This window comes from Cydia fagiglandana, chromosome 8 (assembly GCF_963556715.1).
Source record: "Cydia fagiglandana chromosome 8, ilCydFagi1.1, whole genome shotgun sequence".
Classification (NCBI taxonomy): Eukaryota; Metazoa; Arthropoda; class Insecta; order Lepidoptera; family Tortricidae; genus Cydia; species Cydia fagiglandana.
In genome coordinates, this window is record NC_085939.1 from 2,283,374 (window position 1) to 2,308,856 (window position 25,483).

At 48.1% G+C, this 25,483-nt stretch overlaps 1 protein-coding gene across 1 annotated transcript; it reads left to right on the top strand.

Annotated features, from left to right (window-relative positions):
* Positions 1 to 338: 338 nt before the first annotated feature.
* LOC134666987 (signal recognition particle 9 kDa protein) lies at positions 339 to 1,416 on the top strand. Its single transcript, XM_063524298.1, has 2 exons — positions 339 to 594; positions 1,303 to 1,416. The coding sequence occupies exons 1-2, from the start codon at positions 454 to 456 to the stop codon at positions 1,396 to 1,398; spliced, it is 237 nt and encodes a 78-aa protein (XP_063380368.1). The 5' UTR covers positions 339 to 453; the 3' UTR covers positions 1,399 to 1,416.
* Positions 1,417 to 25,483: the final 24,067 nt, after the last annotated feature.

Below are 25,483 nucleotides of genomic sequence, written 5' to 3' on the forward strand. Positions count from 1 at the left end.
AAAAAATGCATACCAAAATAAAATTATACAACAAAAACAATTACTTCATTAGATTTCTATGAACATTTTAATTGAAAAACACGATAGTATTTAATGGAAGTCAAATTGTTTTAAGGTTCTGAATTTTAGAATTATATCCACGTGCTTGTGGCACACTGCAAAATGACTGCAAACTTATAATAAATTATTATAACAATATGACGTACTCATGTCGTAGAATAAAATGGATGTTTTTAGTTCAGACTTGCAGGGCTATTGAATTTTAGTAAAATTTAATAAATAAAACGCAATTCTTTCCAAAACTTTTCTGACCATGACAAATGACAACTCTACGAAAACTGTCAATGTGTCAAGAAGTCAATGTCGATCGGCTGTACATTTAACTTACGAAATACGGAAAGAATAAATACCCTTGATATATTTACAACGTTGTAAAGGAAACGTGGGTAAAAAATGACATTCATACCGAGCTGGGAAGAATTTGAAAGGTCTGCAGAGATGTTATATTTGCGGGACCCAATAAACACACGATACAGCATGAAGTATTCCCATTCTAAGGGCGCATTTCTTGTTAAAATTACAGATAACAAAAAGGTCAGTATAACATATTAGAGTCAGACCAAGAAAAGTCTGCAACGATTTTGATATGGTTATGATAGCATACACAGTGCAAGTGTATTTATACGTCATAATTTCATAGAAGTTTGACGTTTAAAATAACCCTCGCACTGCGGGTGCTATCAAAATCGTTGCAGAGTTTAGTTGATCCAACACATTTTTAATATAATTAATTATAAGCAAGTTTTAGTTATACTTTATTGATAAAAACAAAGAAAGAAATAAACAAATATTTGGTATAAAATTCTTTCATATTTGAATATTAAACAGTACATGTTTTAAAAGAACAAAGTGGGAAAATGCAACAATAAACTATTTATGGAAAGTAAGCAAGATCTGACTATACAAGACAGATATCATTTGAAATACCATAAGGTATGAAAATATGTTTTAAGAAAAGAATTTCATATTCTAAATAAAGTTAATCTTTTAAAGGAAGGATTCTGCTGGTGTGTGTCACAAGTATATTTAGTACAATTATGTTTGTGCCACACACAGGTGGTAATCTGCCTTAAATTGACATGTAATTATGTAAATGGCACTGCATTCATATGTTGTGTAATTAGAAATAAATCTAAATCTACACATTGTTGATCTAAATTAACTTTTCTTAAATTGATTTTTGTTACAAGGAATCAGTTTTTATTTAAAGATGTTCGTTTTAATGTAATTGTTTTCTTTCAGTGTCTGCAATACAAAACTGAAGTTCAGCAAGATGTCAGAAAAATAGATAAGTTTATTTCTAATCTAATGAGGCATATGGCATCTAATGATAAATAAATAAATTAAGAAATGGAACTGCATGGTTTTACTTACCTATAAACATACTGAAACACACCCAACTTGTGAGAAGAAAACCGTGTGAATATCAAATTTTCTATGGAAGTCAACTCTTCACACTTACATTTTTAAATTGGCCGCCATTTTCTACTGACATGATAGTTGTGCCAGAGTATATATACAGGGTGTTTGCCAAATTGAAACGGCAGATAGGTTGAGTCATTTGCTGTCTTCACAGGCCTAGAAATTTTTAATTTGGTGCAAAAAATTTTTTTCACTTCTATGACAGTTTTTGTAGTAGTAGTGTAGTAGTAAAAAAAACCATGGCCAATTTTGTTTTTCTAGGCATAAGAAGATAGCAAATGACTCAAGCTATCTGCCGTTTTAATTTGGCAAACATCCTGTATATATACCTAGTGCAAGAAGTCTTTTATCAACCATTTGGAGACAATTATAAACCCTTCACAACACAAAAAATCATTTTTATATGAACACATAAAATTTGGCTGATTAAAATAAACACAAAAATTTAATCCAAAAATCAGGGAGCTGCTAAGCAGCTCCTTGTGTACAAGTAACGAAATTGATGATTTTAAGATGTTTTATTTAAAGTCACAACCTAAACTTGACAAATATAATTTAGATTCCATTTCTACTCTGGATCAACAGTTTTTTCAAAAAGTAATGATATCCCCACAAGTTTGAGACCCTTTTTCTACTGACGGAAATGGCTTGGCAGACTATATTCATAGTTCACTATTTATCCCTCTTTCTGGAACTCCCTCCACACTCGCGTTCGCGGTTTCGCGCACGAGTGAGGAGAAGGCTTAGTAAATCATGATTATAGTATATCCATGATTGGTTGGGGTATATGACCGAACGGGATAGTCTTATGTATATTTCAGTAGGAGTAGCAGCGAACGCGCTATTATTGTTCGTTCTTGTCACAGTTTCAAATTTTTCTATTCCCCACCGTATTTACTATAGATTATGGTGGGCAATAAATTCGACCAATTATAGTGTGGAATGCGACGCAATGGCGTATGTTTTGTCCCTCACGGACGCACTCTCATCTATGTATCTACAAATTTTGTCAGTAGAACAAGGCGCGAAATACAAATTTTCTATGGGACTATATCCTTTCGCAGCTACATTTTTAAAATTTGCCGCCTTTTTCTACTGACGATCCGCACCGACCTTGGCGCTTGGTGCGACGCACCAAGGTCGCGGTGCGGTGGGATAGTGTGTTAAGGCCTTTATTTTTATCCTTTGAACATGGCAACACTAGTAAATAATGTTGCCACTGGCAAGTGGATAAATCGGTGTTACTAGTTTTTATACCCGTGATTATTACGAAAACCTATTTGTGATAGGGTAAATATACTTGCACAGGCAAGTCTTATTTAAAGGTCAGTATTTCATATAAATAAGAACGTAATGTAATTTTTTAATGTTGTGTTTTGCGTATTATTAAACGTATTGACAAAACTTCAAGTGTTTGTGAACAAATGCTTAAGGCAAATCCTACGTATCTTTTGGCCTAACTGGATCACAAACGCTCACTTATGGAGAATAACCGGTCAAGCACCCGTTCTGTGGAGCAAGAGCTGGGTGTATTAGGGATGGGGTGGGAGGAGGCCACTCAAGCTGCCCATGACTGGAGTCAGTGGAAGGAAAAGATTCGAGCCCTACACCCCAGCAGGGGGTAACAGGATGGAAAGAAGAAGATCGTGACAACAGAAACCACCAACACCACCTGTGAAAATTTGAACTGACTAGCTAGGTGACAGACAAACGGTGGGACATCGGAGAATTAGTAATAGGGTCCCGTATTTACTCTTTGGGTACGAACCCCTAAAAATTTAGCATTTTGTCACCTTTTTACAAAACATTTCATATCTCCTAAACTAGAAACCCTCGTAAGGTACATTTTCCGGAACGTCACAAGAGTGCATTACGATACAAGTGCGAAAAGTAGGAAATTCACAACGAGATAAATTGTAACACAACCAAAAGAAGTGTCTTAAATCGACACGAGTTGTGAATTACCTTTTCGCATGTGTATTGTACAACGTTTTAAAATATATTTAGCGCTTTAAATTTTTGACATAAGTACGTATTGCCCTTAATCTCGCCCTAGGGCGGTAAAGTAGCACCATGTGTAGAGTAAAAATATTTACAGTGCATAAATGGTGCTACTTTTCGCACTTGTATCGTAATGTACTATATTTGACAAAATGAGGAACCGAATGATTTAGTCTTGCAACACTAATTTAAGCTTTCGTTCATTCATTCGTCACTAAAGTCAAGTGTCAAAAATGTTGATGGACATGTTATTTTACTGTCAAGCAGTGTGAAACATAAATAAAGCGTATGAGTTTTTATAGAAATCATGACTTAATACTTAGGCCTAAACAGTTAATATGAAATAATTTATTTCAAAATATATCAACTACTTACGTATTCGTTTTAATGACATTATGGATGGATTAATTCACGCGGCATTGGAAGCAGAGGTATATCGCTGCTTTTCACTTCTATTTGCGTTGATATAACCACGAATGTAATTGTTTTTGTCACATTTAGCCGAGTTTATTATTAATAAACGTGTATATTTCAGGTAATATTGAATCGCGCGAAACATGTGAATACCCACTTATCGCCATTTGACAGTGGTGTCCCAGACCATAAAATGACTTGGACACATGATAAAATGCATCTAGCGGAGCCTGTCGATGAATCTAGGACGAAGTTCCAGCGGAATGTTGGTGGTGCGCCGTCTAAAGCTCTAGAGAAATTCGATTTGTTTAAGAAATTACATGAGTTGTACAGTGAGTTGAGTAGGGATGAAGTGCTGCATGGGAACTTTGTAAGTACTGTTTCATTGTATCTTATTGTCAAACATTATCTACTTTAGTTATGTTATAATTTTGCATTAAGACTTGATACTAATTATTGTATTAATAATAATACATTTTTGTTGTATAACCTACTTTATGATAATGGATACACTCTAGATGAAAACCTTTGTTGTTTCTATAAGAGTTCTAAATTGCTGTGGTGTGAATAGTAAATATAAATATATGCTATAAATACAATACATTACAAATACTCTTTATTGCACATCTCAATAAAAGAAAACAATACAAAAGAAAACAAAAATACAAGCAGAGGTAAACAACAGACCTACTCACCTATATTTTATTTGTCTTTCCATGAAAACCAATTGTTTCCATTACTATGTATAAACCATATTTCTTATAATATTTTTTATTTTTTACTAATTTCGATTTCTTTCTATTACAGCAAGGGTTGAAAACATCATCATACTTATTAGAAAAGTTACTAGCAAAATACAATCTTAATACTTTAATTGTAAACCTATATCCAGGGAACAAGGGATATTCCTTATCACTTAAAATCAATGGCAATACACAGCACAACCCTGGAGATCCTAATGTAAGTATCATCATTTTAAGTACTAGGGAATGCAAATTGGTTATGACCATAACCAAAATAATCAGTAATAACCAATTATTTTGACAAAATTTCATAACCAATTATTGGAAACTCAATTGGTAAAGGTTATTTTCACTTATTTATTTGTGACTTAAATTGTACGAATTGATCTTATAACAACTACAAAATCCTGCCTTTTTTGTCTGTGATGCCTGTGATTATAAATTTTGTCATTCATGTATTTTAATAACGAAAATAGATCATCCTTACTTTCCTTATTTATGAAATATTTTGATTGAATATTGTATGACATCCAAGGTCATATTTTCCCATTTACTGTATTCTCTCACATTCCCTAATACTGTACTTTTATTTTCGTATTATGTTTAATTATTGTTATTTAATTGGTGAAAATACTGACCATAAATATTCAACCTTAAATGTTCTAATTTTAATCACTGTCGGCAATAAGTTTTCATTGTATACTAAATAACTCTAATATTATTTCTAGACATCAACAAGCCAAGACGAGACATTAATAGAGACTCCTCGGTGGCCGTATGAGGAGGAGGATTTGCTAAGTTACATAGACAATGAAGAGTTACCTGTGTTGTTGCTGGATTTACTAGAAGCGGAGCATTCCTGTCTGTTCTACTCCGGCTGTATTATAGCACAAATAAGAGACTACAGACAGGCGTATCCAAGTTTCTTGTGTGATACTCACCATGTGCTTTTGAGACCGACCAATCAGGTTTGTTTTGCTTTTAATTTTAGAGTAGTTTTTTGTGTCTTACTGGAATTGGTTAGAGCAGCGGTCGGAAATCTTTTAGCAGCCAAGGGCCACATAGTGGTTAACGAAGTTGATGCGGGCCGCACTTTGGTAATATTTATGACTTTAACACGTTGTTTGTCAATATTAGATACAAAATAGCCAGGGAGGCTCGTGGGCGGCCTGTTGTTAAATTCGGTAATCCTCACCAACTTTTAATATGCAATTGGGTATGGTGCTAGGACACCAAAAGTGCCCTAGGGCGCAAAGCAACCACATGATATTATGTGATAATTAAGTTATGTAAAGATTCAACGATCGCCACATTAGACTCATTATATCACATCTTGAATTGAGATCTAAATGTCCATGAGTAGTTTATGGTTTCTGGCCTATTGTACTATAGGTATCTAAAGTTGGTCAAGCAGATCTGAGCAGTAGAAAAAGGCGGCAAATTTGAAAAATGTAGGCGCGAAGGGACATCGTCTCATAGAAAATTTGAATTTCGCGCCTTTTTCTACTGACAAGATTTGCTCGACCATCTATAAAAATGTATAAATTGGACAGAGTATAATAACGGACGCGTCGTGCATCGGCGGGCGCTGCGGGTGGGCGGGCGAGGAGCGCGGCGCGCTGGAGGCGGTGGAGGCGGCGCTCGTGCACGCGGCCGCGCCGCCGCTGTGCCTCGACCCGCGCCCCGCCGTGGGGCTGCTGGCCGCGCGCCTGCACGCCGCGCCCCGGCTCTTCAACACCCCCCGCATACGGCGCCAGGCCAGGCGGTTCTCGCAGGTTAGATCACCGACCGAACTCTCACCGGCCGCGCCGCCGCTGTGCCTCGACCCGCGCCCCGCCGTGGGGCTGCTGGCCGCGCGCCTGCACGCCGCGCCCCGGCTCTTCAACACCCCCCGCATACGGCGCCAGGCCAGGCGGTTCTCGCAGGTTAGATCACCGACCGAACTCTCACCGGCCGCGCCGCCGCTGTGCCTCGACCCGCGCCCCGCCGTGGGGCTGCTGGCCGCGCGCCTGCACGCCGCGCCCCGGCTCTTCAACACCCCCCGCATACGGCGCCAGGCCAGGCGGTTCTCGCAGGTTAGATCACCGACCGAACTCTCACCGGCCGCGCCGCCGCTGTGCCTCGACCCGCGCCCCGCCGTGGGGCTGCTGGCCGCGCGCCTGCACGCCGCGCCCCGGCTCTTCAACACCCCCCGCATACGGCGCCAGGCCAGGCGGTTCTCGCAGGTTAGATCACCGACCGAACTCTCACCGGCCGCGCCGCCGCTGTGCCTCGACCCGCGCCCCGCCGTGGGGCTGCTGGCCGCGCGCCTGCACGCCGCGCCCCGGCTCTTCAACACCCCCCGCATACGGCGCCAGGCCAGGCGGTTCTCGCAGGTTAGATCACCGACCGAACTCTCACCGGCCGCGCCGCCGCTGTGCCTCGACCCGCGCCCCGCCGTGGGGCTGCTGGCCGCGCGCCTGCACGCCGCGCCCCGGCTCTTCAACACCCCCCGCATACGGCGCCAGGCCAGGCGGTTCTCGCAGGTTAGATCACCGACCGAACTCTCACCGGCCGCGCCGCCGCTGTGCCTCGACCCGCGCCCCGCCGTGGGGCTGCTGGCCGCGCGCCTGCACGCCGCGCCCCGGCTCTTCAACACCCCCCGCATACGGCGCCAGGCCAGGCGGTTCTCGCAGGTTAGATCACCGACCGAACTCTCACCGGCCGCGCCGCCGCTGTGCCTCGACCCGCGCCCCGCCGTGGGGCTGCTGGCCGCGCGCCTGCACGCCGCGCCCCGGCTCTTCAACACCCCCCGCATACGGCGCCAGGCCAGGCGGTTCTCGCAGGTTAGATCACCGACCGAACTCTCACCGGCCGCGCCGCCGCTGTGCCTCGACCCGCGCCCCGCCGTGGGGCTGCTGGCCGCGCGCCTGCACGCCGCGCCCCGGCTCTTCAACACCCCCCGCATACGGCGCCAGGCCAGGCGGTTCTCGCAGGTTAGATCACCGACCGAACTCTCACCGGCCGCGCCGCCGCTGTGCCTCGACCCGCGCCCCGCCGTGGGGCTGCTGGCCGCGCGCCTGCACGCCGCGCCCCGGCTCTTCAACACCCCCCGCATACGGCGCCAGGCCAGGCGGTTCTCGCAGGTTAGATCACCGACCGAACTCTCACCGGCCGCGCCGCCGCTGTGCCTCGACCCGCGCCCCGCCGTGGGGCTGCTGGCCGCGCGCCTGCACGCCGCGCCCCGGCTCTTCAACACCCCCCGCATACGGCGCCAGGCCAGGCGGTTCTCGCAGGTTAGATCACCGACCGAACTCTCACCGGCCGCGCCGCCGCTGTGCCTCGACCCGCGCCCCGCCGTGGGGCTGCTGGCCGCGCGCCTGCACGCCGCGCCCCGGCTCTTCAACACCCCCCGCATACGGCGCCAGGCCAGGCGGTTCTCGCAGGTTAGATCACCGACCGAACTCTCACCGGCCGCGCCGCCGCTGTGCCTCGACCCGCGCCCCGCCGTGGGGCTGCTGGCCGCGCGCCTGCACGCCGCGCCCCGGCTCTTCAACACCCCCCGCATACGGCGCCAGGCCAGGCGGTTCTCGCAGGTTAGATCACCGACCGAACTCTCACCGGCCGCGCCGCCGCTGTGCCTCGACCCGCGCCCCGCCGTGGGGCTGCTGGCCGCGCGCCTGCACGCCGCGCCCCGGCTCTTCAACACCCCCCGCATACGGCGCCAGGCCAGGCGGTTCTCGCAGGTTAGATCACCGACCGAACTCTCACCGGCCGCGCCGCCGCTGTGCCTCGACCCGCGCCCCGCCGTGGGGCTGCTGGCCGCGCGCCTGCACGCCGCGCCCCGGCTCTTCAACACCCCCCGCATACGGCGCCAGGCCAGGCGGTTCTCGCAGGTTAGATCACCGACCGAACTCTCACCGGCCGCGCCGCCGCTGTGCCTCGACCCGCGCCCCGCCGTGGGGCTGCTGGCCGCGCGCCTGCACGCCGCGCCCCGGCTCTTCAACACCCCCCGCATACGGCGCCAGGCCAGGCGGTTCTCGCAGGTTAGATCACCGACCGAACTCTCACCGGCCGCGCCGCCGCTGTGCCTCGACCCGCGCCCCGCCGTGGGGCTGCTGGCCGCGCGCCTGCACGCCGCGCCCCGGCTCTTCAACACCCCCCGCATACGGCGCCAGGCCAGGCGGTTCTCGCAGGTTAGATCACCGACCGAACTCTCACCGGCCGCGCCGCCGCTGTGCCTCGACCCGCGCCCCGCCGTGGGGCTGCTGGCCGCGCGCCTGCACGCCGCGCCCCGGCTCTTCAACACCCCCCGCATACGGCGCCAGGCCAGGCGGTTCTCGCAGGTTAGATCACCGACCGAACTCTCACCGGCCGCGCCGCCGCTGTGCCTCGACCCGCGCCCCGCCGTGGGGCTGCTGGCCGCGCGCCTGCACGCCGCGCCCCGGCTCTTCAACACCCCCCGCATACGGCGCCAGGCCAGGCGGTTCTCGCAGGTTAGATCACCGACCGAACTCTCACCGGCCGCGCCGCCGCTGTGCCTCGACCCGCGCCCCGCCGTGGGGCTGCTGGCCGCGCGCCTGCACGCCGCGCCCCGGCTCTTCAACACCCCCCGCATACGGCGCCAGGCCAGGCGGTTCTCGCAGGTTAGATCACCGACCGAACTCTCACCGGCCGCGCCGCCGCTGTGCCTCGACCCGCGCCCCGCCGTGGGGCTGCTGGCCGCGCGCCTGCACGCCGCGCCCCGGCTCTTCAACACCCCCCGCATACGGCGCCAGGCCAGGCGGTTCTCGCAGGTTAGATCACCGACCGAACTCTCACCGGCCGCGCCGCCGCTGTGCCTCGACCCGCGCCCCGCCGTCGGGCTGCTGGCCGCGCGCCTGCACGCCGCGCCCCGGCTCTTCAACACCCCCCGCATACGGCGCCAGGCCAGGCGGTTCTCGCAGGTTAGATCACCGACCGAACTCTCACCGGCCGCGCCGCCGCTGTGCCTCGACCCGCGCCCCGCCGTGGGGCTGCTGGCCGCGCGCCTGCACGCCGCGCCCCGGCTCTTCAACACCCCCCGCATACGGCGCCAGGCCAGGCGGTTCTCGCAGGTTAGATCACCGACCGAACTCTCACCGGCCGCGCCGCCGCTGTGCCTCGACCCGCGCCCCGCCGTGGGGCTGCTGGCCGCGCGCCTGCACGCCGCGCCCCGGCTCTTCAACACCCCCCGCATACGGCGCCAGGCCAGGCGGTTCTCGCAGGTTAGATCACCGACCGAACTCTCACCGGCCGCGCCGCCGCTGTGCCTCGACCCGCGCCCCGCCGTGGGGCTGCTGGCCGCGCGCCTGCACGCCGCGCCCCGGCTCTTCAACACCCCCCGCATACGGCGCCAGGCCAGGCGGTTCTCGCAGGTTAGATCACCGACCGAACTCTCACCGGCCGCGCCGCCGCTGTGCCTCGACCCGCGCCCCGCCGTGGGGCTGCTGGCCGCGCGCCTGCACGCCGCGCCCCGGCTCTTCAACACCCCCCGCATACGGCGCCAGGCCAGGCGGTTCTCGCAGGTTAGATCACCGACCGAACTCTCACCGGCCGCGCCGCCGCTGTGCCTCGACCCGCGCCCCGCCGTGGGGCTGCTGGCCGCGCGCCTGCACGCCGCGCCCCGGCTCTTCAACACCCCCCGCATACGGCGCCAGGCCAGGCGGTTCTCGCAGGTTAGATCACCGACCGAACTCTCACCGGCCGCGCCGCCGCTGTGCCTCGACCCGCGCCCCGCCGTGGGGCTGCTGGCCGCGCGCCTGCACGCCGCGCCCCGGCTCTTCAACACCCCCCGCATACGGCGCCAGGCCAGGCGGTTCTCGCAGGTTAGATCACCGACCGAACTCTCACCGGCCGCGCCGCCGCTGTGCCTCGACCCGCGCCCCGCCGTGGGGCTGCTGGCCGCGCGCCTGCACGCCGCGCCCCGGCTCTTCAACACCCCCCGCATACGGCGCCAGGCCAGGCGGTTCTCGCAGGTTAGATCACCGACCGAACTCTCACCGGCCGCGCCGCCGCTGTGCCTCGACCCGCGCCCCGCCGTGGGGCTGCTGGCCGCGCGCCTGCACGCCGCGCCCCGGCTCTTCAACACCCCCCGCATACGGCGCCAGGCCAGGCGGTTCTCGCAGGTTAGATCACCGACCGAACTCTCACCGGCCGCGCCGCCGCTGTGCCTCGACCCGCGCCCCGCCGTGGGGCTGCTGGCCGCGCGCCTGCACGCCGCGCCCCGGCTCTTCAACACCCCCCGCATACGGCGCCAGGCCAGGCGGTTCTCGCAGGTTAGATCACCGACCGAACTCTCACCGGCCGCGCCGCCGCTGTGCCTCGACCCGCGCCCCGCCGTGGGGCTGCTGGCCGCGCGCCTGCACGCCGCGCCCCGGCTCTTCAACACCCCCCGCATACGGCGCCAGGCCAGGCGGTTCTCGCAGGTTAGATCACCGACCGAACTCTCACCGGCCGCGCCGCCGCTGTGCCTCGACCCGCGCCCCGCCGTGGGGCTGCTGGCCGCGCGCCTGCACGCCGCGCCCCGGCTCTTCAACACCCCCCGCATACGGCGCCAGGCCAGGCGGTTCTCGCAGGTTAGATCACCGACCGAACTCTCGACGGCCCCGCCACCGCTGCGTCTAGACCCGCGCCCCGTCGTCGGCCTACTAGCGGTTCTCACAGGTTAGATGAACAAAGCGACCCCTTACACGATCGGAACTACCCATCAGTTAAAAAACTGTTTTAGTTTTACTGTTCGAAAACATGTTGATCTTTATTAAATTGCACAAGGGGACTTAATCGCGTATTTAAGTTTTAATATTTACCTCCGACGTTCCGACGTCACGGGGACAACGCCGTCCTCGAAACGTCGGAGGTAAATCTTAAAACAAATACGCGTTTAAGTCCCGTTGTGCAATTTAATAACGTTTGATAATCGTGAAAGTTTAAATCAATGTTGTTGTTTATTTTACATTACGTAATTCGTTTTTTACTTGTCCCTGCCTGGTTTTGAAAGTTTTCAGAGTTACAAAATGTTTGTTCCAGTTGTTTGAGGAAAATTTATTTTAGTAGCCATTTGATACTTGTACCGTCTGTTGTTTAACCCAGTGACCTTATATTGAAACAGTGTTAGACATAACATTTCATAGATTATCAAGTTGTTTTTAATTAAATGTTCTGCTGAACAGGCACTTTGAGCTAATAAAAATCCGAGTTGTTTAATAGGGATCGAAATGTTATCAAAAAAATCAATAACATTATTATTACTGAATATTATATAAAATGAATTACAAACTTTTGCAATATATTTCTATGGTTTTAATTTACTAAAAAAGAACGTAGTTTGATAACTAAATATTATTTTATTCGAAAACAAAGAAAAACGAACGAAAATGTTGTTTCTGTATTGTTCTCCAGAGTAATCAACGAATTAGGTTATATTACTAAACGTGTGGGAGTAAGAATCGTAATTAAGTCTCGCAAAGTAAAATATCTAATAAAGTAAATGTGTAGAAGATCGGCATATAATATCTATTGCTGGGAAGACCGTCATAGGGCAAGCCCTCTCATATATATTTGTATACGTACGTCGCTTCGCTCAGACACTGTTTGCAAGGAACAACTTCATTCCTTCTGCTCTAACGACCTTTTGTAGCATTGTACTATAATTCGTTTTTTTTAGCATTAGGAAAAATCTTGATGTGTCTTTTAATTGAAAAACACGTTTTATAAATGAGTTTCTGCAGATATGTAACAATTATGAATCTAATACGATAATTTATATTCTTCTGCTTTCATAAGTAATAGTTACTGATTTTTCAAAAGCGTTTTTCAATTAAAAGACATGTCAAGATCGCTCATCTTCGTTGTACTTCTTTCTAATGCTAAAAAAAACGAACTTTAACACATACTCTACTTACAAAGCGAGTTTAAAGCGACGAAAAAGCTCCACGGCCACGGTCGGGACGGTCTACCCCACATTCATCTTAGTATTTATTTATAATATATTCCACAGGTGGCTGTAAATAGGAAAAGGAAACTGGACCAATTCACCCATTACCATGGTTTGGAGCTGCTAGAGCTGATCCACAGGCAGAGAGCGAAGAACAGCCGACAGTCCGTTCCCCACACACGGTTGACTTCCAAATTCCCTAAGAAACCACCAGAGGTAAGCAATGGGTAATGAAACGGTATGAAACGGACTAGCAAGCGCAGCGTAGGCCGTCCACCCACAAGATGGACGGACGACCTTGTTAAGGCCGCTGGAAGACGCTGGATGCGGGTCGCTTCGAACCGGTACGAATGGAGGTCCAAGGGGGAGGCCTATGTTCATCATCGGACGTCTTATGGCTGAGAGAATGATGATGAATTTTGAAAGAGTTAATTTGCAAGAACTAATGGCGTTATTCATAAACACGTTACTTTCCTGAATTAGCTTTGAATCGATAGTCTTTATATGTAATTTTGACTTAGGTATGTATTTGTAAGAAAGGGATACAAAATAATTAGTAAGTTCCAATATAATAGGTTTTTTTTTTATTGAGGTCTTATTAATATTATTTGACTTACCGTCGAAAAATGATAATTACCTAACAACAGTCAAAATCATGTATGAAACTGCGCGATTCAAAATTTTTACTACACGAAACAGAGCCGTCTAGCAATAGTAAATTTACAAAGCTCTTTAGAGCATTACAAATGTACATTAAATCTCGTGGTATGTAGTTAATATCCATTATTCGACAGTTCAACGCTTGCAGTTTGAAATTTCCAGTAGCCATATAATTCCTATTGCCGCACGTGTCTGGAAAAAGGTGAAATATAAGCACCTATCTGTGTTGTCTGGAAAAAGGTGATGGCTCCTCTACACGATGGGCCAGCGCCGGCCACTCCAAGGGACGCAGCCATGCGGTAGAATAAGATAGCAATATCACTTGCTCTCTTTAACGCATAAATGTGTCCCTTGGAGTGGCCGGCGCTGGCCTATCGTGTAGAGGAGCCATGAAATACGAGTATATAGTATGAATAATGTCAGGTGATTTTTTCGGGCTCGGACCCTAATCTGTTAAAGAAAATATATTGTTGCCTTTATGCAGTGGTTACAATGCTTACTGCTAATAGCCCCGACGTAAGTAACGGGAACAAACCCATTTAAAAAGCAAATTTACCATTCTAATTATATGGTTCAAATTCTTGAATCAACCCATTCGGAGATAACACGTTTTTGTTATCTCAAAAAACAAGACCACCCTATTTGTTCTCTGAACAAGCTGTCATATGAATTTGAACCTTAATACTATCACGATAGTTGCTTTTTAAACGACATGGTTGCTTTGGCACGAGCTGTAGACCGCTCTTAAAAGAAACAAAGGCCTTTGTTTAACGGATTAGCACCCGAACTCGAAAAAATCATCTGAGATAATTCATACTATCCTCGTGCCGCCCAATGTACATTAGGATGTACAATCAGTTTCGATGGAATGTCAACCATAATAAAAAACAAATTAGGCAGCATTTCATTTGTCTCGTAAAATTTTTGAACAAATGAAATTCAACCCAATTGAAAACACAAAAAGATTCTAATTTCCTTGGCTATAATTTTGTATGGTGGGCGGCACGAGGCTATAACCACCTGTTTATGTGGGCAGGTATTCAAGCCTATAGAGCCCCCTCGGATGGAGCCTGTGCCCTTGGCGCCGCCGTCGTCGCCCACCGCGCCGCTGCGGCTGGCGCGCGCGTACGAGCGGCCGCGCGCCACGCCCGACTGCCAGCCGCAGCTCGTGGAGGAGTACGTGCTGGAGACCGAGAAGACCTCCCCCCACGCCGGCGCCGGCTTCTTCCACATCAAGCTGTCCATCCTGCAGCGGCCCTCCGACCAGGAGTTCCTCGGGGAGCTGTATGTGGACAGGGACCACGTCGAGGGAGAGAGGAATGGGGCGGCGTGCCGGTTCACGTTAGGTATTACGCTCGCTTCATATTTGTTATCTCAGACTTAGGGCCAGTTACACCAACCACATTTATTACAATTAACGATCAACGTCAAGCAGCAGAGAACTATGAAACTTTCCATGGACATGGCGGAAAATTTGAACCCATTCACACTTATTAAAATATTGTAATTAAAAGTAGGCAAGCTCAAGAACCGGGCCATCTTAAGCGCCACCTTACAGCCAAATTACGTCTGCAGGTTCAAGACTACAAGCCAACAAGTACATCCAGCAGTTCACCGAGATCTTCACGGAGGAGGGCCGCAAGTCCGTGCGGATAAAGCACATAGTGCCCGGGCAGCTGCCGAGGGTGTCGTTCACTGGCGGCATGAGGGAGATGGTAAGAAACAACCCACTAAATTAACTATAGAATCCTATATAACACTGACGTCTCAGCAAAATGTCAACGGAGATATACGTAAACCAGCCATTTTCAAAGTGTGTTCCGCGGAACCCTAGGGTTCCGCAAAGCCTCTGTTGGGGTTCCGCGAAAATACTTGAAATAATAAGAAAAAAACCAGCACTTCTATAGGTATATCCACAGTGACGAACGAAAATTTTTAATTTTGGGGTTCCATCAAATATTTTGCTTTCCAAAAGGGTACCGTCACCAAAAAAGTTTGAGAACCGCTGACGTAAACAATACTAAACTACCCGAAATTAGTTTATAAATGTTCGCGGTAAACAAAGAACTTAAATCTACCCGTTTATGTTGAGTGTTTATTGTTTATGCACGACACACAACCCTTACAATATCAGTGGACAGGTCCAAAGATTTTTCTTCTTCGTGGTCGTGACCTCATGTCTGAGGACGTGACTCCTATGGGTTATGCTTCATACCACTGCTCTCCAGGCCTCTCAATCTTCGGCCATTTGCATCGTTGCCTGGAGCGAAGTCTGGGTAATATTTTGGACCACATCTGACCATCTACTGGGTGCACGCCCTCTACTCCTTAATGCGCCTTTCTAGCGTGTCCGTCCGTCCGTAGCGGGTCTAAAGATAGATCCCCCGGTTTCAACATTTGAATCACTGGTCTCCAACTTGACGATAATTTGTACCCTTTTAAGGTAAAATAATAATTATTTTGATAGATGAAACGTATTGTGGTGTCTTTCAAGATTGAAATAGGGATTGCCTGACTCGGCTCTTGCCAGTTAACCTCGCCAGTTCAGTTCGCCAATTCCCCTCTTTCCGTGCCTCCTGTAATGTACTACATATTTGGTGTTATCTTTCACCAGGGCCAGCAATTATTGCAGCAGCGCTCGGCGGCGGCCAGCAATGCTACTGTACACACGCACGCTACTACGGGACCTGTTGGGTAAGTTACTTTAAAAAAAATAAACCGTATTATTTGGATACTACGTCATATTGTAATTAAGGCGAGGCCACACCGGCTGCGTGTTGGAGCCGCGCACGCACACGTCACGCAAGCGGAGTGCCGTCTCTCATATCATCATCATCATCATCATTGGCCACAGCATCTTTGCAGATGATAGTTGCAGCGAGTAAAGAAGGTATTTTGAGGAGGTAGTCTACAGCCTATTACATCGACTGCGATGACTGTATAGAGTTAGACCAATGGCCGATCGGCACTTCTTGCTGCATCGATCACAGACGTGGCTTGACTTCTGGGGTGGTCCAGCAGCTCTCATAATGAACTGTATATTACATAGGTCACTAAATTTATAAGTTTTGCTATAGACAAATATGAAATACAGAGGAGGCCTATCAAATATACTTTTAAAAACTACCATAGACAATGATTGGCCGGAAAACATTTACTTTCTTTTTAAATCTAGTATCTACATATACTGTACTTTAATAACATGGTATTAAGGTCAGTCTCCGCTTGCAGGACGCCGGCGATATCGGCGACTCCTAATACTCATACGAATGCGCGGCAGCTTCCCATATTGGTAAGTTTTGGTGAAAATATCGATTCAATAACACACTATGAAATCATAGATATAGAAAAGGACACCTTAAAAATCAATCGTTTTTTTGTTTACTTATTTATTGCCTCAGGCGGTTGGTAAAGAACTTGTGCGGTGATTTTATAACAGAAGACTGACTTTTGGGACTAAAACTATCTTAAATTATATTCACTTGACAATGACATTAATCAAAACATGTTCAACCAGACCGTAGCTTACCATAATACTTACCTTCTTAGTGAAGAAACCACCTCAGTTACACGGTAGACTTATAGCTAAGCTAGTACAAGCTATAATATCGCAACCTACTTATCACTGTCTTTTACTACTTTCCTAACGATTGTTCACGGGTACAGCAAGCCCAGCTGCAACAAGTCGCGACCGCGAACAACGTGGCAGCGGTCGGCAGTGCGGGCACAGTAGGTGTGGGCAGCGTGGGCGTGGGCACAGTGGGCGTGGGCAGCGTGGGCGTGGGAACCGTCGGCGTGGGCAATGTAGGCGTGGCGGCGGCCGTGGCCGATCCCGCGCTGAAGCAGTTACCGTCACCCAGCACTCCGAGACTATCGCCGCAAGTGCAAAATGCGGTATGAATCTTTGCCTAATATTTTTCAAATAGCTTACCTAGCTTGAGTACGGTAACAGCTGTTATCTCCCTATATATAAGAAGCTATATCGAAAATTAATTTTAAAAATCGCACCAAAGAGCAACAAGTTTATAATTTTTTTTGTCTATTAAATAAGACTGCTCATCTATGATTTACAGACACAGGAGATTGCACATAAGAGGCAGCGCACCAAACATTACTAAATTCCTAATTTATGTTCATATATTTCAGAGCCACGACATTCATTCGACGCAGGCGTCTACGAATCAGTTGCTCGCGCAGCAGCTCACCAACCCGCCGCAGCCGCTCAACCCGCAGAAGATGCAGTCGGCCATCATACACATACAGCACCCGCTCATGTCCACCAGTGGCACCTCACAGGTATTTAACTCGCTAGGGTCGCCATGTAAAGATGCGATTATGCGATACAATGTGCGTGCAGCCGCAGCCGACCCGTCGCAGCAGCTTAACTTATGCAGCACGCGCTCATGTCCACCACTGGCACCTCGCAGGTATTTAACTCGCAATGGCAGGGTCGCCATGTAAAGATGGGATTATGCGATACAATGTGATGGTGCTCATCAAACCGACGCAGCCGCTTAACTCTTACAACAAGCATAGGGTCGCCATGTAAAGATGAAATTATGTGATATAACGTGTAGTCAAATGTAGGCTGCGGTGGGTTGATAGTTCTCACATAAATCACCCGCTCATGACCACCATTGGCACCTCGCAGATATTTAACTCGCTATGGCGGGGCCGCCATGTAAAGATGGGATTATGTGATACAAAGTGTTATGAAGAAGTGCCGTTTATTACTTGCTTTGAAGCGCCATAATGTGTCATATCTATAGCACCGTAAATAAACAAACCGTTAAATAGACAGGGAATTTCGATTGTAGTATTATTTTAACAAAAGGATAATTTAATTGGCAACCGACCTAACGTAATACACATCAATTGACGTCTTATACTGTACTACACCCATTGTGTACCCATGACATTTATATCCCCACCATGATATTTATAGTATGTACGAGCCAAGTCCGCATTCATCCTAAGGGTCGTGAAGTTGGAATCTCGACACAATGTGAATTTAAATTCTTTTGTGCTGAGCGTTCCGACTGAACATCTAGCGACCTTCACCAAGGAGGAGTTTTGGCCGAAGGGTGTCAAGTTCCGGCGGTTCCGCGGCCGGCTCCCTGACACTGCGAACTGCGTCGCAACCATAATTGTGTTTTTAGTTTTAAGACATATTTTGTAATAATATGTATGCTAGTTTTAAGGTATTTATCTATGGGCCAATAGTTGCCTGAAAATAAATGTTTTCATTCATTTATTTATGTAATGGCAGGTGCAGAACATACAGTACTCGACCGCGTCGAGTGCGCAACAGAAGCCCACCATAGCCAAGCCGCGGACGACCAACCCGGCCATCAGCGCGCTCGTCACCAGTCTCATGAACTCCGCACAACAGTTCCAACAAGGTATGCTAGCTACGGCTCCATGGATGGATCTTATTGAAACAATGACAGATACCAGCTTTACGGATTTCACTCGGAATACCTCTAACTACCAGATAGAAAGCAGATATGACTCCGCGATTTCGTCGCTTTGCAACAGGTAGCTACAAGTACATCCGTCTCACACCAATTTTGGTGGCTAGCCATAAGCCGCGCGTGGCGCTGTCGCCTAGCGGTCATATCTGTCCTAATCTTAACGGACGCGTTTTGTTAGAGAGTGAATCTTCTGTACCTAGTACTATTATTTATCCTGTGATATGACCGAGACCGGTACTGTTAGTCATAAGACGTCTTGGAAACTGTCACTTGGAAAAGTAGCAAACATTATTCTGTTAATTGTATTCCAGCCGCGAGCCAGAAGTCAGCCGTCAGCACAGCAAGTACCAGTGCGAACAAGACGATACTGAACCTGCTGAACAGCGCGCCGGCCGCCATGACGCACGTGTCGTCCACCGCCGACAGCGTCGAGCACAAGCTGCTGGGGCGGACCGTGTCCATCGCCGGGGCCAGGCTCATCACTGCCACCACGGCGAGCCACACCATGCCCACCTACACGCAGCAGGTAGGTCTGCAGCCACCACAGACAGTACCGGCGTCAACAAGACGATACTGAACCTGCTGAACAGCGCGCCGGCCGCCATGACGCACGTGTCGTCCACCGCCGACAGCGTCGAGCACAAGCTGCTGGGGCGGACCGTGTCCATCGCCGGGGCCAGGCTCATCACTGCCACCACGGCGAGCCACACCATGCCCACCTACACGCAGCAGGTAGGTCTGCAGCCACCACAGACAGTACCGGCGTCAACAAGACGATACTGAACCTGCTGAACAGCGCGCCGGCCGCCATGACGCACGTGTCGTCCACCGCCGACAGCGTCGAGCACAAGCTGCTGGGGCGGACCGTGTCCATCGCCGGGGCCAGGCTCATCACTGCCACCACGGCGAGCCACACCATGCCCACCTACACGCAGCAGGTAGGTCTGCAGCCACCACAGACAGTACCGGCGTCAACAAGACGATACTGAACCTGCTGAACAGCGCGCCGGCCGCCATGACGCACGTGTCGTCCACCGCCGACAGCGTCGAGCACAAGCTGCTGGGGCGGACCGTGTCCATCGCCGGGGCCAGGCTCATCACTGCCACCACGGCGAGCCACACCATGCCCACCTACACGCAGCAGGTAGGTCTACAGCCACCACAGACAGCGGCGTCAACAAGACGACACTGAACCTGCTGAACAGCGCGTCGGCCGCCATGACGCACGTGTCGTCCACCGCCGACAGCGTCGAGCACAAGCTGCTGGGGCGGACCGTGTCCATCGCCGGGGCCAGGCTCATCACTGCCACCACGGCGAGCCACACCATGCCCACCTACACGCAGCAGGTAGGTCTGCAGCCACCACAGACAGTACCGGCGTCAACAAGACGATACTGAACCTGCTGAACAGCGCGCCGGCCGCCATGACGCACGTGTCGTCCACCGCCGACAGCGTCGAGCACAAGCTGCTGGGGCGGACCGTGTCCATCGCCGGGGCCAGGCTCATCACTGCCACCACGGCGAGCCACACCATGCCCACCTACACGCAGCAGGTAGGTCTACAGCCACCACAGACAGCGGCGTCAACAAGACGATACTGAACCTGCTGAACAGCGCGTCGGCCGCCATGACGCACGTGTCGTCCACCGCCGACAGCGTCGAGCACAAGCTGCTGGGGCGGACCGTGTCCATCGCCGGGGCCAGGCTCATCAGTGCCACCATGGCGAGCCACACCATGCCCACCTACACGCAGCAGGTAGGTCTGCAGCCACCACAGACTGCGGCGTCAACAAGACGATACTGAACCTGACCTGCTGAACAACGCGCCTGGTGTGTACCCACGCAGCAGCTAGATACGATACCCGGCGGTAAATATTGCATAACGGTCTTTGGAAAGAGACTAACTGCTTCGTAGAGCGTTGTCACACACTATAGTTCGTTTTTTTTAGCATTAGAAAGAACTTGCAAGAAGGTAAGCGATCTTACATGTCTTTTAATTGAAAAACGTTTTTTAAAAATCAAAAACTATTACTTATGAAAGCAGAAGAATATAAATGATCGTATTAGATTCATAATTGTTACATATTTGCCGTAACTTATTTTAAAAATGTGTTTTTCAATTAAAAGACACATCAAAATTGTTTACCTTATTTCTAATGCAAAAGAAAAAAATATTATCGGCGCAACGTAAGAACGAATTTTTGACAGTTAAGAAGAAGCCCTTTTATGTGACGTTGTCAATTAAAAGGTACCACATTGTTCGCTGGCGATAAGGTTGATTTCAAATTGAAATAGCGCCTAATTGACTACCGGCAATAAGTACCCTTTTGGTTGAAAAACACAACGAGTATGAGACCTATTGTTTACATGTAAGGTCTTCTACGTTGGTCATAACATTTCACTAGACATTGTCTCAAAGCCTAATAGAATCTTTGACGACCAGTCTGGCCTAGTGGGTAGTGACCCTGTCTATGAAGCCGATGGTCCCGGGTTCGAATCCCGGTAAGGGCATTTATTTGTGTGATGAACATAATATTTGTTCCTGAGTCATGGCTGTTTTCTATGTATATTTTAAGTATGTATTTATCTATATACGTATCTATATCGTCGTCTAGTACCCATAGTACAAGCTTTGCTTAGTTTGGGGTTAGGTCGATTTGTGTAAGATTGTCCCCAAAATATTTATTTATTTATTAAAAAAAAATCTTGTCATTAACAGGTGCTGGGAGGCTACACATGCGAATCGAACGAAACAACGAATGTCTCGAGCAGCGAGAGCGCGCTCCTGGAGCGACTTATGGGGCCCGAACCCGCGCAGTCCGCGCAGCCGCAACCGCAGCCCGTGTGCCATGTGCAGGTCAGTACCATATGACACAACGACAACCGTGAAAGCGGCTCACGGGCCTTTTTTCGAAAAACTGCTTGTGAATTTTTGGGTTATTTCTAAGTACTTAGAATTATAAGAACTATTAGTTTTTTAAATCGATCGATTTAAAAAACTGATAGTTTTGTAACGCATGTTCACATCATTTCGTATGAACCGTCACAAAACTGACTCCCACGTCACATTTGTATGAAAAACCGGGAACCCTTTTTATTTTAATCGATAGCCTTCTTGATTTGAGTTGAAATTACTCAAAAGTTGTTAGCTTTTGGAAAAAAAAGTAGGTAAATGGTTTCTTTTAAACCCTTCATAAAATGAACCTTAAAACATCCCGATAAAGTTTAGTATTACGTGTCGTATAAAGTATAAAACAGTCGGAGCGGTCAAAAGTAAGTCGAATGCCATCAAACGTTTCAGGAATTAAAACCAAAAATATTACTTTGCTAATCCGCGAAAAGATAACGTGCTAGTCAATCAGTGCTAACCCGGTATACTTACTTGTGTATTTTTTTTTTACATGCAATTAATGTTCCCACCCTCCCACCGCATGAATAAATACACAAATAAATATAACAAACCACCACCAAAAGAACAATACTAATGTTGACGGTCTGACGCCCGGCAACGGAATTACCTGTCTGTAATGGTCGGCCATGTATATACCTTGACTACTCCCCCGACTGCGCAAGGGTGAATGAGATGGAAGAATTCGTTATAACGGCGATGACGCAACATTCAATTGTTCATTAAGAATCACCCCCCTATTGTTGTTATTCACTATTTGAAAACGTTTCAGGGTCTAAGCCTAGCGTCGCTGCAGGGTCTGCAGGGCATCCAGGGGCTGCAGAACGTGCAGGTGCAGATCCCGGGGCTGGCGGCGCCCATCTCGCTCTCGCTCAACGTGTCGGGCGCGCCCTCCGGCCTGCTCGTGTCCGTGCCGCCCACCACCTCCGTCGTGCTCAACCAGCCCTCCGTGCTGTCGCTGCCCCTAGGTGAGCCCACACCGGTGGGGAGACACTCCTGAACTCCTCGAACCCTCCTTCGGTCGAACTCGGCTCCATTCGGCTCCATTTTGACGACCGGTCTGGCCTAGTGGGTAGTGACCCTGCCTATGAAGCCGATGGTCCCGGGTTCGAATCCTGGTAAGGGCATTTATTTGTATGATGATACAGATATTTGTTCCTGAGTCATGGTTGTTTTCTATGTATTTAAGTATTTATATATTATATATATCGTTGTCTGGGTAGGTACCCACAACACAAGCCTTCTTGGGCTTACTGTGGGACTTGGTCAATCTGTGTAAGAATGTCCTATAATATTTATTTATTTATTTATTTATTCGGGTCAGCATTGCTCCAATTGCATTAGGGTTGGCACCACTTGACTTCCTTGTGCGTGCACGACCACAGATAAGATAATTATTTGAATTTTGACGACCCTAAATAGCTGAAAGGGATAGTGCTATATATTAGAAAGGGATAGCACGATTCGACCCTGAATCGCTGTCAAACTTCGGGTTTGTAGGAAGTGTCCTTTCTGTACGGTAGTACTATTATTTCTTCTGTGCTCACACTGCCTCACACCTTTGTACTCGGTGGTACATTGATTGGGGGCCACGGAACTCGGAACGCACGCTATACGTTATATTTGTTTTTCTTTCTCATGCTCTGAAAGAGGGTCATTATTGTCTTATTGTTTTTGTGATAAGCAATCGAAATTTGAGTATAAATGGATTTGTTATATAATTTCCAAAATTGTTAATTGAAAGTACACTCAAAAATACTATAAAAAACACTTGATACAGAAATTGAAGGTAAAGTGTTTAACTCGGGTGAAAGGCATCATTTCATCCCTCGGTTAACGATCTGCTATACACACGTAGGACGTAGAGCGTGCCTCCCGAGACTGTGAGTGTCGTATGCGAGCTCACTCCTATGTCAACCTGTCAGGCATGGCTCACTCCGCGATTTCGTCGCATTGCTACAGGTAGCTAATTTCAGGACGCCAATTTTGGGGTTTGCCATAAGCCTCGCGTGGCGCTGTCGCCACCTAGCGGCCATATCTGTGCTGATCGTGACAGACTTGTTTTGTTAGAGAGTGAGTCTTCTGTAGCTAGTAGTATTATTGATTGTGTGCCTATGTCCCCCCCCCGCAGCCCAGCTGGTGGGCGGCGGCGTGAAGGGCGGCGTGCAGGTGGTGCGCGCCGCGCGCCCCGCCCGCCCCGCGCCGCGCGCCGCGCCGCCGCACCTGCCCACCGTCCGGGCCGGTAAGCAAACATACACCTTCTTACTCGGCGCATTCGGTTCATTTTCAGTGTAAATTCAGAATTCGATTGGCAAATTGTCTGATGCGGTCGATACTATAGTTGTTCGATTGGTAGCTGGCCCCGAACGGCTAATCCTTTGTCTATTGTTAATTAAAACCGCACGTGCGCTACCTGCAAAAAAAGGGACGTATTACGAGGGTCGCACTGAAAGATTCGGGAATGGGACACTTAGAAATAACATAATAGAAAGAAGCATATAATTTATAAAAATGTAACTCTTTATAAAACTTTTAAGGTATATTCCATTTGGTTGTCATTTGTATTTAAGAATTACTGGCAATTTGAAAATTGTATGTCGAACATTATTTGAATTTTTGACCAAGTGATTTTTCGGATCATATTTTTAAACGGTTTTCAATATGCCCTCAGCGAACAAATAAAAGTTACAAATGGCTTCTGTTATTTTTTTATGAACTAGAGTTCATCGTACGCTCGTTTGCAGTTAAAATTAAATATGAAAGTCACTTTCATTTTATCCCATGGGTGATCTTAAAGAAGCATGTCATTCCAAAGCGACGTCAAAAATTAAAATCGCATTTGTGCTGTTAATTAAAAAGACTGCCAAAAAAGTTGCATATCGGCAGATTTCGACATTCCTAAATATTCATATAACAGCAGTAAAAAAATCTTTTATATACATATATGTATATGTAAAAAAACTTCAATTCCGTTGGCTACTCCACGAATTTCATACAAAACCACTAAGGCCCAAAATCACCATACAAAAAGGACTTTGGGATTATGAGCCGTGTGCATTACAGAATGATTACTTTCAAAAGAAAATTTATATGCGTGGTCAGTTTGAGTTTAAGTATGCATTAAAATAAAGATTGACTGTCTAGATGCGACAGTTTTCTCTATTCCCGACATTTTCAGTGCAACCCTCGTATTCTAATTTGCATAAGAGCGCGGGCTAGTACTAAAAACTAGTGTAATATTTTTTCTGATAACGCGCCTTTGTTACGCATCTCGATGACACAGATTGGTTCTGTAGCGTTCAATTCGCCGGCAGTCAGTAACCGTAGAGGACAAATGTGGGGGAATGGTAAATTATTTTTACATTTGTTCATTTTGAATCTTTTTGCAATTTCCATAGAAGTTATTACTTTTGGTAATAAGTTAAGTAATTTACTTTCAGTTAAAGTTACCAAACCATTTTTACAATGCATTTTACTTAAGAATAGACAAATAATCAGCCATTCGGGGCCAGCTACAAATCGACAATACCTACCCGGAACGTATTGGCCGGATGCAGAGTCCTTGTAAAAAAACAAAAACAATCGCAGCGCTTAATTGGCTAAAAGTGGCACTCTGGGAATATTGCCTTATTTGGATTGTGTTAGTTTTGTTTTGTTGTACTTCACTCGAGTACAAGATCAACTGATCTAGCGCGGGTAATAAAACTAGTTGCGCTCGGATTTTAAACTAGACCGAGTCCAGTCGCGCGAGTGCACACAGCAGCAAAAAAAAATGCCTAATTTTTTGGTGTAAAAAGAGGTTGGGGACATGAAATTTACAAAAAGCAGGTGTTCACGTGTAATAATTTAGTTACATATCATGAAATGA